At 45.3% G+C, this 15,076-nt stretch overlaps 1 protein-coding gene across 2 annotated transcripts in view; it reads left to right on the forward strand.

Annotated features, from left to right (window-relative positions):
- LOC119384039 (serine/threonine-protein kinase RIO3) overlaps positions 1-15,076 on the forward strand; it is a 57,031-nt gene that overhangs the window by 9,988 nt on the left and 31,967 nt on the right. For both annotated transcript variants that reach the window (XM_037652329.2, XM_037652330.2), the window contains exon 3: positions 10,114-10,283. In XM_037652329.2, the coding sequence (XP_037508257.1) occupies positions 10,114-10,283 (170 nt within the window). The remainder of the gene's footprint in view (positions 1-10,113; positions 10,284-15,076) is intronic.

Genomic DNA, 15,076 nt, shown 5'->3' on the forward strand with positions numbered 1-15,076 from the left:
TTCACGGTGTTACCAATTAGCGCCACTTTTTACGTGCAGACGAGCTCTAACGTAATTCTAATTGGCAGAACCGAACCAAGGTAACTATCGATCCTCCAAAACGAAAAAAAAAAGGAGAAAAGCATTTGAAGCACTTGGGCCCTTCCAGAGACATATGGTGCGAATCTTCTTTTTCTGCCTTATCACAATGCATTAATTTTGCTAAATATGCAAACTTTCTCATAAACGTTTCACTATTTGGAACCCTGTGCCCATGTCTGTCGCCATAGCAAATATAACAATGAAACACATCGAGGAACAAGCTCTTAATTCATTGCAGCCGCAGTCAAAAATCTTTCACAGATACGTCTCAACGACTGTCATTCGAGCGTCAAGAGGTCATAAGTCACAATTATTCTCTCATCTAAATTTATCCAACGAGTATTCAGTTCACCCTTGAAACAGAAGACTCCCTGTCGTTTTTAGATGCCCTTGTAACTTGCAAATGAAACTGTGCAAGCACACCTACACAAGTCGATATTTTCAGTTCACTTTAGAACCCCACAAAAATCCGCAATACATCAGTAGTAAAGAAGAGCCGGAACGCACTGCAGCACACAACTTTAGAAAGAAAAACAAGAAAAACGCGATATATTCAGGAAACGCGCCAGGAACGGCTACCCAAAATCTTTTATTCAGGAAGCATTTCGCTTCCAAAAACACAATGACGCAAGCTGAGAAATCCAGTAACAGGTGTCTCCCAATCAACATCACGACAGAAATACATATCTCCGCTATCCGTGGCGCCAGCAAAACCATCGCCAGTTTCCGCGGCCGGCTGAGTAACGTGACAGTAAGAACGCGAATGGCCCGTCGGCTCTTGCGCTTTGCCGCCTTTGTGCCATACACACGTGCAGTCCGAAACGGGAGGGATAAAGACCTGACCGAAGCCAGTTCGAAACCGCTGACGGTGGCGCGCGCGACTTCAAAGCGAAACCACATGTTCGAAAAGCCGCCGGCGTACTAGGCTGCCGAAAAAAGAAGAAAAAAAAAACGGTCTTGTTGACACCCCACTCCTCCGAGCGCGTGGCCCATAGCCGACGATGGGGACCGGCGGTTCGTGAAAATGTTTGCAGCATTACGAACACAATAGCGCGTTCTATGCCTTCTCCCAAAAACCGGCCACCGGAAGAGCGTACCCAAGCCATCTTCAACAAAACTGATTGTACTGCAAAAGGACATGCTTCTGGGCTAGTTGGTGCATGGTGCTAGTTGGTGCATGGTGCAGTTCTCTGTCTTCTCTTCTGCTTCTCCCTTTTTCAAGAAATGTATTTCGCGCCTCAGTCTTCTGAACTGATTGTACTGGCTGCGACGCGAGCTGCATCAGCGGAACTGAGAGAGACGGAAAAGACGTCCCCAATCCATCGCAGCTGAAGCCAATTACCGGAAATGAATGCTGGCAGGACTTCGCTTTTCCCCGAGCAAAGCGCAAGAAAAAGAAAAGGAAAAAAAGATGTACGCGTACAGCCTCACAGTCCGGCACTCCAAGTATCCCCCTTTCCCTGTCTCTCATCTAACAGTGCACCTCGACGCATCCACACGGCAAAGGTGCTCCCCACCACTTTTTTACTCTTCAACTCATTCCCACCGGTCAATCCCTCGCACTCCTCTGTTCTTTGACCGAAGAGCACTGCCGCCGCCTACCTCACCCTTTCATACCCACCAAACAAGAAAAGAAGCCCTGTTCATCCCTCCCTCAACCGCTCAAGAAGGAACCGTATGTATTCCGAAAAGTAGGGAAAAATGTTCACTCAAAGTTCCAAAGATAAGAGGGCGTCGGCGGCGCTTCGAAAATAGTGTTTTTTGTTTTTTTCGGGGCTTGCGTTTTCTACAGGCAAATGGTGTCGCCAGCGGGGTGGCCGCGCACTTTTTTTTTTAACTTTGTTGACAGAGGACGGACGAGCTGTATTGGAGCGGCGAGAAGAAAGGCGACCTCGTACGCGGCTCGTTCGTCAAAGCGACAGCAAACCCGGGAGGCCGTACAGCTCGAGCACATGGCGATATTCGTTTAAGCACATACACTGTGGTTCCTGCATTTATGAGCAAGCCTTGGCGCAACTAGTGTGTGCGTCGACAGCCATGCCGCAGTACCGCCCCGCGCGCACGCAGGGACACCAAGCAAGCACGAATGCTATGCGAAAATCCATACGTTGCGAAGAAGGGAGGAGTAAGACGACGGGGCAGAATGAGTAATTGTTTTCAAGGACACGTGACAAGAAAAAAGGGCTTTGGAAAGTGCGAGAGTTATATTGGGGTGCCACGTTTTCTTTCTCTTTTTTTCAGACAACTCTCGTTCTCTCTCTTTTCACCACTTCTTTTTTGTATGTTCTACATCGGACGGAAGCTACGAAGTTTGATGTGCCCCCATGCACACGTTCAGTTCGCTCGCTAGTACTTGCTTCTGTGTCTGCTGCGCGAATCTGCGTCGAATGAGCTACCACATCACAGGGATTTAGCTGAAGCGCCAGTCGAACACGATCCTCAACTACTTCCCGAAAAAGATTCCGTGTTCAGATTCAAGAGATGCAGCGACAGCACCGGAATGCCCGATTGCGGCCAAAAAGGAAGCGATGACTCAGCACTTATCGCCTTCAGATGCGTCAATCGATCAGTCACTTATCACTGAGGATACTTCAGTCGCCGAACCTGTGCACCCGAATGACATGGCAAATCGGTAAGCGTGGCTATAGTGCAGTTTATCCGTGAGCTGAGAATTGTACTGTACGTGTGCTGCATTGAGCTGTACGTATATAATGTTTACAATCAATGTCACAAAGCTTATAGTAAATATTTACGATGTACTTCCAGATTTGTAGTTTGGCGAGGCCTGAAGGAAGTATAATATAGGATGTTCTGCTCACATTCTGCACAAAATTCTCAGTTGCAGAGTTCTTTAACTGCTAAGTTGCCAATGGGGCTTGTTGTATGACATTTCCTGATTACTGTGGTAATCAGGCACAAGACACAATAAATGGGACACAAGAAAGGCACACGGCGCTGGGTGTCCTCGTGTGCCTTTCTTGCGTCCCATTTGTTTGCGCTAACATAGTAATAATTTTTTTAACAGCAATGCGCGACCGCCAGCAGGCCGGCACGTCAGCACCCTTATCACTACCTGGAGCTGAAAAACTAGCAAAAATAAGTATTTGCCAGGCATCTTTGTTGGAACTATATTACGCGTTGGTTTATTCAATTTGCCATTTATTTTCTCCGTGCTCTGCTTCATTGAACAGTTTCTTGGCCCTCTCAAGTTTTTCAAGATCTTGCTGTAAAATGCTGAAAGATCATCATCATCATCATCATCATCACATTTGATATTATTATTATTATTATTATTATTATTATTATTAGCAGTAGTAGTAGTATTGTTATTACTATTTGGTATCTCATATTTTCTTTGTCGTTGCAATCCTCCAGCCTAAGCAACGAAATGGCGTATTATGCAATGTGCCCGCACCCCCCCCCCCATCCCACACTCCTGTAGGCTTCTCAGAATTTCAACCCCCCCCTGAGAGAATTCCTGGGTGCGCTACTGGCGTGCAGTATGGTTACAACAGCGCTACAGAACTGTACCGTACGCACACTTGGCGTGAAATTGTCAATGCAGCGAGGTTTCCCGGCGCCCGCGACGCTCAACTCAGCAACAGTAAGCTGATTTCGTTTCTACAAAGCGGCGCGCACTTCAACGCCATCCCGCAAACGAGGCAACAGTGATCGACCGGCGGCCCAGCGCGCTCACGTTGTCGCCCATCAAAATCATGCAGTAGACTTAAAGTAGCGCTATACGCCACACGCGTGCCCGAGCAGATAGCTGAAGGTGATAAGGTTGCCGGCGATAAGTCATACATGGAGCAATCGTCGGCGGGCACAATCACGCCTTTCTTTCCCGATGCTTATCCGCAAAGGCGTCGCCGCAATCGCGCGGAAGTTGGAATCATTGATCGACCGATCTCTGCGATTCTAGAAAATATAGAAGACATTTTGCGGCACATTTTGGCGTCGGCAAGTTCAGCGGCGCTGTAGACATTTATTGCAGAAAAAGTTATCACGGTACGCGCAGGTACGCACTAACCGGTAGGCATAGGACGAACCACTACGGCTTAAGCGGTCAGCGAATGCATTAAACTCTATGAGACTCGGTCGGGGATTCGTCGCAACTACATTTTAACCGTTAGTACATTTAAAGCGGGTACGTATTAACAAGGTTTGACTGTAATGTCAATTCTCTTTAACGCCAATATCTCGCATAATCGGTGCGCTACTTAGCGCATTTTGATCTCGTACCTTCAAAGACGAGTTATCCGAGTTTGCAGTTCAATAAGGACCTTTTTATTGAGAGAGATGACTCACACGTGATATTTTGATTAGTAACTTCTAGTGAAAAAGATTGCGGGGGGAGGTCAAGGCACCTCCTCCCCTTCTCCCTCCTCAACTCATGCCTCTGATCAATAAATATTGAGCTGACGTATGAACGGTAGCGCGTTGGATTATGTGGGAGTATACGTGAGTATAAACGTGTGCCGACATAAGGCTGATAGTGATGCTGAACTTGAGTAGATAAGACCATAGGTAGGCAAAAAATGTGGAGCTCACTCAGACTCACTCATGCAATATATTTTACCCTTGGGGCTCACTCGGACTCACACTCACCAAAATTTTCCTCAACCGGACTCACCCGGACTCAGACTCACCAAAATTTTTCCCAACCGAACTCACTCGGACTCACATGCACAAAAACTTTACTCACCCAGACTCACTCAGACTCAGACTCACGTCTTGATATGAGTCTGAGTGAGTCTGAGTGAGTCGACTCATGAGTGAGTTCGCCGACCTATGTCTGCACTTATATAATGTTGTCACGAAGGAAGGATGTCATAATTCCTCTAGACAACAAAAATGTTCGCTCATCATACATAGTTTAATCTTATTGCAAATCAGTTCTGGAAATCAGTTCTAGTTTAATCCTCTAAGCATGCCATCTCAATTGGGAGAACTGTTTAGCGTGATGTTCGGTGCGGGTACTTCATCATAGGTTAACCCAGAATAATGCTGGGTTTCCTTATTTTTAGGCATTTCTTTTTCATTTTGCCATACCTGCCTATTTGTTTCATTGGTTTCCTTCAGTATAAGTTCGGCACTCCAAGTGCTACGCCTCGTATACATTACCACGCTTTGTCAGCTACCTTGGAACCCTGGTCCAGCATTCTCAAAGGTGCACAAAGGGTGTATGTGGCAAACAAAACTGATTTGTTTACTTGTGCTTCAAATTTTATGAAATTCAGCACAGTTGTGTGATTCCTTGGCAGATTTCAGATCACTTGTTACAGTTTTTTGGTGACGGCACTTAGAGTATTCAGTCATATTTCACCAGACGTTTAGTCTACTGCATTCCATAGGCCTCTCTTGTACATTGCATTATTGCACTATTGCATTATTGTTTTCTTCCCCACTGTGCACTAGAAAAAAAAAGTGTGAAAAGCTTGTCATTACATTAACATGCAAGCAGTTTTTCGAAAATTGTGAATTGCAGAAATGTTTAAAACAAAAATCAATCCCTATATTCAGCACACCTGAATACCCCGTGACTGACATGCGACAACCATAGACCTTCTGTCCCGATTTCTTGGGAAATGAGAGGCATGAATGAAAAAAACCACACAAAAAAAGAACAAGCTCAGTAAGCTGGCTCCCAAATTAATTGTTGGTGTGCTTGAAAAATTACTGGTAAGGCTCCAAGAATGAAGGCACCGTACCAATCTGGAAATACGCTGTAGCGACGTCGTGGACGCAGTCAACCGGATACTTTGGGACGACCTTTCAAGCTTTTGCTTCGTGCATGTTTGTTTCGGTCGCGCAGGCCTAGCCAAAGTAGAAGGTTTGAAGATGGAGAAATGTGCTTTCTGGCCATGGCAGCGGGGGAAGAGCTCAGCAAGGCTGCTATGGAAGAAATAACAAAAAAAAAGAAGAGAGAAAAGCTTTTCTTGTCATTTCCGCAAAATTATTCACAAGCTCTTCTGAAAAAACATTTTTAATGTCACTTATGTACTCTAAAAACACATTTTAAGCATGTTTTGTAAATTTGGGTTGTTCAAATATTTTGAACAGTGAAAGTGTGTGCTGAATTGAAGGGAATACCAAACTATTCAAATAGAATACTGTGGAATCTTCTTGATACGATTCTGCATAATACATTTTTCAGCCTATAAGGTTTTTCTTTTTATTCCTGGCCAACATCCCTTGGAAATAATGCATTTTCATGCTTTTAATTAGAGCTGTGCGAATAGCAAAATTTTGGGTGCGAAGCGAATTCGAATAATAAAGATTGAGTGCGAATCGAATCGAATAATTTCGAATAATTTTCGAATATTTCTCAAACATTTTTCGAATAATTCGAAGTGAAATTACAGAAAAAGTTGCAGAGAATCCTTAAGTATGTTCTTGTGAGATAGCAACATGAAAGTGTTTCTTTTCGCGATGTTGATGAAGCGCTGGTGGGGTCATATTTCATAGTTGTCTTTTTTATCAAGAATGAGGCAATGTAGAGGCCGAATTGTATTTATGTACATGATTTGGTGCAACCAAAGTGTTGCCGACAACACTTTACACGTGATAGGCAGAAATGCCATTTCCTCAGCCTCTCCTCCTCTTTCAACTTCTGTGGAAGCCCAACTGATGTGGCGGACAGGGGTGTGCTCCCTTCAAGTCCGGAGTTCCAAATCTGCCTCGTAGACGTCTCTATATAAGAACATCTGAAATTTTGGATGCTAAAAAGCTTCGGCGTCCGATTTTTCAGACTTCCTGCCCAAATTTCAGGTCCAAAACAGCATTAATTGAGCCCCCAACTCTGCCACATCTTTCATCTCCATGTTGGAACCAGCGTTTTTTTTTTTGAGTTAGTACATTTGCGACCATAGCAGCGCTTCAAAGGCAGCTTTGCCGCAATACCGGGGTGTGATGAGGTGAAGCATATTGAAAATCTAGGGACCACTTCCAAACGGACGTTGACCGTCTCTTGGCCAAGTTCGACCGTAACGGACCTTGAAAGGCAGCTTTGCCGCAATACGGGAGTGTGAGTAGGTGAAGCATATTGAAAATCTAGGGACCACTTCCAATCAGACGTTGACTCTTGCCCAAGTTCGACCGTAACGGAACTTGAAAGGCAGCTTTGCCGCAATACGGGGGTGTGATGAGGTGAAGCACTTTGAAAATCTAGGGACCACTTCCAACCGGACTTTGTCTCTTGGCTAAGTTCGACCGTAACGGACCTTTAAAGGCAGCTTTGCCGCAATAGGAGAGTGTAATGAGGTGAAGCATATTGAAAATCTGAAGGGGTCACTTTCAACCGGACGTTGACTGCATTTGTCTTTGGGAAGTTCGAATAGTTCGAATAGTAAAATTTCAGTGCGAATCGAATCGAATAGCAAACACTATTCGAAAAATATTCGAAATTTCGAATATTCGCACACCTCTACTTTTAATACAATCACATTTTTGCCCATGATTGGATCGTACGACCGTGAAAGTGGATCTTGATCGATATCTCGAGAAATCCTGGGTTTATTCTTCGTTATACTAGCTCAAACCGCATTCCAGCAAGCCATGATCTGCATGTTGCAGAGCCGCTGAGGCCGCCGCGAAAAGAACAAAGTGCAGCGCAAATTGTCCAGCTACTTCAATGTTGCTCAATAAATGTGCGTTGCCGACAGAGTATGTATGTTTTCCTCCCTTTTTTAACGTCTTTGTTTATTACAATTTTCGCATAATACGTTTTATTTTTCAGTTCCCGTGAAAAACGTATCAACAAGAATCCACTGTATTCGAAGTTTCAGATATTCGCACACTCCTAGTGGTTACACGTGTGAAAAGCCGGTCACACGAAAATAGAAAAAGAAGCGCACGTTGCGCTTAATGTGCTCCGTCCACACAAATTTGAATGGTCGAAAAGTGCACATAGGTCAGTTGCTGACCTGTAAACGCATTCTACGTTGCATAGGCACAGCACTCACATAAATGTGGTCCAAGAAGTGCTGAATTTGCTGCACCATTTGCTGCTTCGTGCCCACACATTTTCACCGCGCCTTCACCGTCAGCAGAGAGGGTGCAGGAAATTACTGAACTGTAGTCAGATACAACTTAAGAGGTCTGGAGAGGCCCCACCCAGATCACCAAAGCGCGGCAGCCTCCTTGATTAAAGGCCAACTCCGGCGATTTTTTCACCATATCAGGGTAATCGTGCTTTTATGTTCCTGAGACAATCTTGTCTCAGGAACATAAAAGTCACTTCTCTGTAAAAATGTCACTTACTTCTCTGTAAAGAAGACTTTTTATTGCACTCACAAGCTACTTAACATCGGGTGTGTTGAGCTTGTGTGGCATGGGGATAGCAGAAATGCTCAGCAAATTCGAAAATAATTTTTAATAAGCAAAAAGGCGCAATACCGAAACCGAAATCCAACCGACTGTACTGTCTATGTATGACGTAGTATTTGTTACGAACCAGAAGTCGTGCAAGGCATGCCGGTCACGCCGGCGCGGAGTATGAAAACTGTGACAGCCGGGACGAGCAGGCGCGCAGTGGAGAGGTGAGCACGCCGCGCATTAGCTGTAATGTCTGAGACTGACAGTGCCGCGTCTGATACTGACAGTTAGCGGTGCCCTCGGCTGTGTCACTTCCGTCGCCTTAACAATATTGACGTCACAGACACAATGTTGCCAATAATTGTGGGAAACTGGGAGGGTGTTTGCAGACAATCTTTAAAATTCATTTGCAAACAATCTGCGCGTGTCTCAAGCCTGTAATTTGGCATAAATGATGGAAACTTTCAAAGGAACATACCCAGCGAATTTCATTGAGATCCATAGACCTCCAAAAATCGCCGGAGTTGGCCTTTAAAGAAATAGTCCCGCTCAGGCACTCGGCAACGTTCTGCGAAGGTGGGCTCACCCATTGGTGCAGGCATGTGTGCATCCACCTTTGAAAAGGAAATGCCACGGACTTCTAAAGTTGTATCCGACTATAGCTCTGCACCTTTTTAAATGAACGGGGTGGCCTAGCGGATGCCATTTTCTTGTAATGTTTATATTTTCTTTTTCTTTTGTCATTGTATTGCCCCTTCTGCATGGGCCAGCATATTGGCCTGCAGTATCAATAAATAAAAAAAGATTGTTGAACGTCTGAAACAAATGGGGCAGCACCTCATGAAGTGGTTCACTTGGTCGAGCAGACCTTGTGTGCCCTGCCTAGGGTGTGCTAAAACATTCCGGTGTGCTCAGTCCTCGATGGCTGTGCAGTATCCTCAACTCTGCATTCCATCTGTTGAGTACTTTGATTGACTTCTCTGTAAAGAAGACTTTTTATTGCACTCACAAGCTACTTAACATCGGGTGTGTTGAGCTTGTGTGGCATAAGTGTCTCCAACGTATGTATTGTGACGCAACACTTCGGGGGCATAGCTAGGCATTTATTTTGAATTGAAGTTTTAGTCACACCACATTTTCTGCATCTTCAGAATTGTAAAAATGTCACTTACAAGCATAGAGCTTTTCTGTGGACTAAGAGTTTTCAATTAGCATTGTAAACTTTACAGAATGTGGATTTCATGCAATAATTCTCAAGAGGAACAAAATGAGAGAGCATCAACGATTCAGTGACTAGCATTTGTGGAGAGCGCCATTCCAGTCACTTGAATAATGTGCCTGCTGAAAAACGTGACAAACCATGGAAGAAGCCATGGAAGCAGAAAATGCAGATAATTGGTATGGTTTCATCTTGGAAAAGAGCCCAACACAGAAACACAGACTGAAGAATAGAATAGCAAACACAGCAGGTTCACTTTTCAGAATGAAAAAAGCACAGTCTCTATGTAATGACATACTGACATTGAGAGAACACTGTGCAAACCACAAGGCCTCCACAGTTCCAGGGCCTCTCATATGAGCTCCTTCTTCCCACTTATTACAACATGTATTCCAAATTCGATGTGTACTGAAAGGTGCCCTTGCGAATCTTGTACGGTGTGCACCAGCTGTTTGTGGGGCTTTTTCCTCCTGGCAATTGCATACCTGTTCTTGTAGGGACCACCCTGCAGTGCCTTACGAAGCAGTGGCAGCAGCGGAGGTCTTTGCATCGCCTGAGGACTGCAGTGACGACCATGCTCTGGCGCTCTTGTTGCAAGCCGAGTACGACCGTGAGCATGACACCGTGCTGGGTGTTGAAGAAAGAAAATTCAATGGCAAGAGCAAAGGTAAGCTAGGGGACCAGAGTTGCATCATGCCTAGTAGTTTTCTAGGCACCAATGCATACTAGGCTTGGGGTGAACCATTATAATAGTGTCCTGCTTCAGTTATAGCATAAAAAAATACAAGGTGTTACAAAAACAAGGAAGCCAGGTATAAATAACTCGTCGTGTGAAACTACTGTTTTATTAACTTTAGAATTTCATGTAAGAGAATGCATTTTTTGAGAGTGCATGAAGTCAGCAGCTGATTTTTCTGTTGCACAATTTTTTGGATATGCCTGATAATTCGGATGCCTTTGTGGCACCTAATTATCAGGCTTCGCAACGCACAGCTATGGCGGATTGTGGGTGCATTATGGGGCTAATCTGTAAGTGCATCTTAAATTTTCGGTTCTAAAACTGCCTGATTTTCACTTTCTCCACTAGAAGGTAAAAGATGCCATTATCTAAAGATGTTACTATCTTAATTATTGTGCAGCTGTAGCAGTTCGCAAAAGTCAGCTTTGCCACAGTGCAGAGGGGCTACGTGGTCAAGCATATGCAATGTATTGTGGTGTAGCATATAAAGATAGGAAGGAGGCCACTGTCTCTGGACATACGAGTAGTATACATGTGCTCCTTCATGCTACACGCATGCAGCTGCCATATCCTGTCACAGTATGAACATTGAGACGCCTAATACCGTATTTACTCGCATAATTCGCACACTTTTTTTCTGCGAATTTGGAGCTCCGTAGAGGTGGGGGGGTGCAAATTACGTGTAGATTTCGCGAACACATTCGAAATAATGTGCAATCTATAGTCCTAAAGCGCGCGATATAATACACTAAAAAAGAAAATAAATTACAGCGCAAACGAAGGGTACTTGTTTATTTAACAGAATTGGCACGTACTTTAACCAGCCAGATCCGGTCATGCACGGTCTAGTCAGAATCACTGGTTAAGAAGTCGAACTGTGAATCCAACACCGCGGCCACTGTCACTGCACTCCCAAAGTGCATCGTCCTTGGTTTCATCGAAGGCGCTCAACAGCCCCGTCATCTTGAAGCTTTTCTCGACAATGCTGGGAGAAACGAGGTCCCACGGCACGCCGATACCGGTGGACCTAAGCTCTCGCTCATATTTGAAAAGGTGTTCTTCAACAGCAGGAAACTTCCCATGCTTCGGTCCTCGGAACGCTCTTCTTCCTGGTCGAGTAATAAAAAGTGAAATCTGCTTTATCCAGTACCGAACGTGACTCTCATTCACACTGAAGCGCTTGGCAGCGGCACAGTTCCCATTTTCTTCGACAAACTCTACAACAGTGAGCTTGAATTTTAGAAGAACTGACATTTGGGCGAGTTAGATTCTGTTGAACATATTGGGTGGGTTCAGCTGGATACGAGGACAGAGATGAAGAAGGGACACGAACACCAGCACTGATGTTCGGGTCCCTTCTTCATCTCTGTCCTCGTATCGCGCTGAATCCACCCAATATGTTCAACAGCTTGAATTTCGCTGAATATTTATTGTAGCCCAGTGCAACAGAACAGTGAAAACGCGACTGGGTGATGGCAAAACCTAAACTTCCGAAATCAATCGAGGCTGCCTTGCAGCGCTGACATGGCATGGACGCAGATACGGAGGGGCAGCGAGAGGAAAAGTTGGTGCGATTGGCCCTCGCACGCCTCCGATGCAGAAAATAGTTCATGCCGCGTCGCGTGCGTGCATTCTCACGGTGGGAGAACGCTGTGAGAATATAATATCCTCATGGCAAATATACTACTAGAATACAATATTCTAGGGACCGCTGTTCCGGGGTTTCCAGAGAATAGAACGAAGTAATCGGAAGAAGGGACTTTGCACTTGCAGCCTGTCTTGTGTATGACTGCGCTCGCCTGCTCGGCGAGGGGCGCGAGGGCGCGGCCATCCACAGTTTCTCTGTCCCCGTTCGAGCCGGCGAGCTGGCTTGGACGGGGCGCGAATATGCGAGTAAATATTTTTTTTTTTTTAGTGAAGCTGTCTAAATATTAGGGGTGCGTAAATTATGCAAGGGTGCAAATAATGCGGGTAAATACGGTAAGTATACTTGCAGGCACTCGGAGCTGATTTTTCAATTTTGCAGTCCCTTGTTAGCCTGAAGAATGAGACAGTCACTGTGGTTTAGTGGATCACTATTGCTTGTTTTTCCCAATGTAAGAGGAAAATTTCTACTGTGAAGGCTGTGGCTAGGCTGTGTCTGTGTGTGTGCAAAAACTCTAGCGCAGGCTATATATAACAGAAATTGGACAAAACAGACTGCACACCACTGTTCCACTAAAAATGAAAAAGTTGTCCGGAGGCATTCTGTGTTATCTATGTGTTGTGTGATAAACAGCTTCGCTTCTCATCCACCTTCACAGAGTGGAATGGCTTCTCATTTTTTTTTTTCTTTAGCATCTCCAAGATTTAGGTTCATGACATGCGTTTCCTAGCCTTGATGCCTTTTGCTATAGGGTTCCTAGCTGTGCTTAGCATTGCACACTTGCAGCACGCTTTTGACTGCAGAAGGAAATTATAAAAATAATGCCCAATAACAAAAATCGTGGACTGCTGTGTTTACTCGGCTTTAACGCAACTGCAATTCTAAGACAAGGGGTGACTGTTCAGTCTGTTCACGAGATAAAAATAAAACTGGAATGTAACACGAGGCCTTACGGCAGAAAAACAGTATTGTTGTTTATGAGGCATCACAGCCAATGAAGTGCACTTTTTGAGCAGCACGATCACCTTCGTCAAGAGATCAGGTGCCCGCTGGTGCATGCCACCCATGAATGGTGGACACGTTGGTACGAAGCCATCTCGTAGCTTTGCCATGCCCGAGCTCTTCTGCCATCGAAATGTTTCTCTGTTTGTAGTGGCCATGCCTTGTTGGATAGGAAGGCCATCCAAAGCTATTGTCAACGCATGGGTGACATTGTTAAGCTTCCACATCCAGGTTATCGCTGCTGTCGGGTAGCGCTAGCATCGGAACACTTGCCCCATCTCTCACCTGCATGTCTCATGACATGATCTCCAACCATCAAATTTGTCTCTTGTGGGACAGCTGAATCCACGGAGCAAGAATTCTTGAGGAGGCAAAACAGCACTGGCTGGGGCGTCCCAATAGTCACGGAATCGGGCACGGCATTGACTTGCACGACGCTCTGTTGTGAGAGTCCGCTAGCGGAGAAGGAAAAAAGCGCTCGTCGTGCTCTCTGATAAAGCTCGTCAATTGAAGGCCATTTGGTACCGATACACCTCTTGCACGTTACGCACAAATGGCTGTGAATCTTGGGTCTCCTCGCCGGCTCCAAATTTGGTGACATAACCAGAATAAAGGCCTCACATACAGGAAAATTACCTGCGTGAATTATTTTGTAGCACACAAAACTATTATTTTTTTATAGCATGAACTCAGTAGCTTAGGTATCATTTGTTCGAATGAATGGTGGGACTTCTACGTGCCATCAGTTCATATTTAAGTTGTTCTTATTACTGCTTTCTCTTCGTGCCTTGTATAAATGGCCACTGAAGGGAAGCGCTAGTTCCTGCGATAGTATCACTTCAGGTGTTTGACGATACTGCCACGCGCGCTTCTTTTGCTATTTTTATGTAGCTGATCCGTTACACGTATAATCACCGTCTTGCGCAAACCGTGCCCGAATGTCTGGGAACCTTCCAGATTATTTCAGAATTCTCTGGTAGGCTTGAGTGCGCAAATGCGAACAGTTGAGTTCATTCTGGAACTAATGTGGCCACCAGCGATAAGGCTCAAATGTTCGATGCCGCATGTATAAATTCCGACACGCCTCACCGCAGATCAGATTATCGATGGCCGACGCTCTGTTCACCGCTCTCAATGTACAGCCGGAATCGCTTGTATTTTGTCCTTTCATTTTCTAGGCACAGGTTCGCCCAAATAAAAAGTTTAGTCTCAAACACATCTGCTGCTGCCTTCGTCAACGTCACTACCACATGACAATAAATGGGACGCTGCTAAATAACGAAATGCCTTGAATGGCCTATTTCTGCATCCTATGGGTCAGCTCTTGAGCTCACCATAATACCACCGTTTCTCTATGTCACTCTCCGATAAGTGCTTCCTGCAAACGTAGTCTGGAGTCGTGAGCTCTCTATCTTTTCTTGGTATTGCGCGGGCCTACACTTCGAACCTCACTGGGTCACTCGAAACTTCGAAGGTGGAAACCTTTGAACCTTCTCCTTGCAAGATGCGTAGCCACTGTTGCAGTTCTGCTCAACACATTTGCGCCCCATCTTACAGAAGCATTGATAGAAAGCCTGGAAAGCTCTCGCCTTTGTTGAGGTGTGAAAAGTGTGCACAGAGCAAGAAGCCAGCACAGCCAGCACTACACAAAGCCTGCTAGAGTGCCAAAGAGGGACAGAAAGGGTGCAGATCGTGAAAGCTTGCCCTCCCAAGGCCACCTACTCACGCATGCGCACAACATGCGAGCAAGGGACTTGTGGATGCGGCAGACATCGTCTGCTCAAGGACCACTTCAAGTTGCTCATTTCAAGGGCTGTACTGCTTATAAATGGGACAGTACCTATTAATAAATGCACATAAATTGTCTGTAACCTTTTATCATTGATGTTACGGACGGAAATCTGGGAAATTTTACAATATACAAGACACCATCGCGACTTTCTTGTGTCTCATCTATAGAAGAACATGTAAACGATTGCAACACGCTGGAAGCGTCATTTGTTGGGCTGCAGCGAAAACCGCATTTTTTCCGTGACGCTGTCGGGCCACCCTCGCACGCCGCGTTGGCCTGGCA

The sequence above is a fragment of the Rhipicephalus sanguineus genome, chromosome 2 (assembly GCF_013339695.2).
Source record: "Rhipicephalus sanguineus isolate Rsan-2018 chromosome 2, BIME_Rsan_1.4, whole genome shotgun sequence".
Lineage (NCBI taxonomy): Eukaryota > Metazoa > Arthropoda > Arachnida > Ixodida > Ixodidae > Rhipicephalus > Rhipicephalus sanguineus.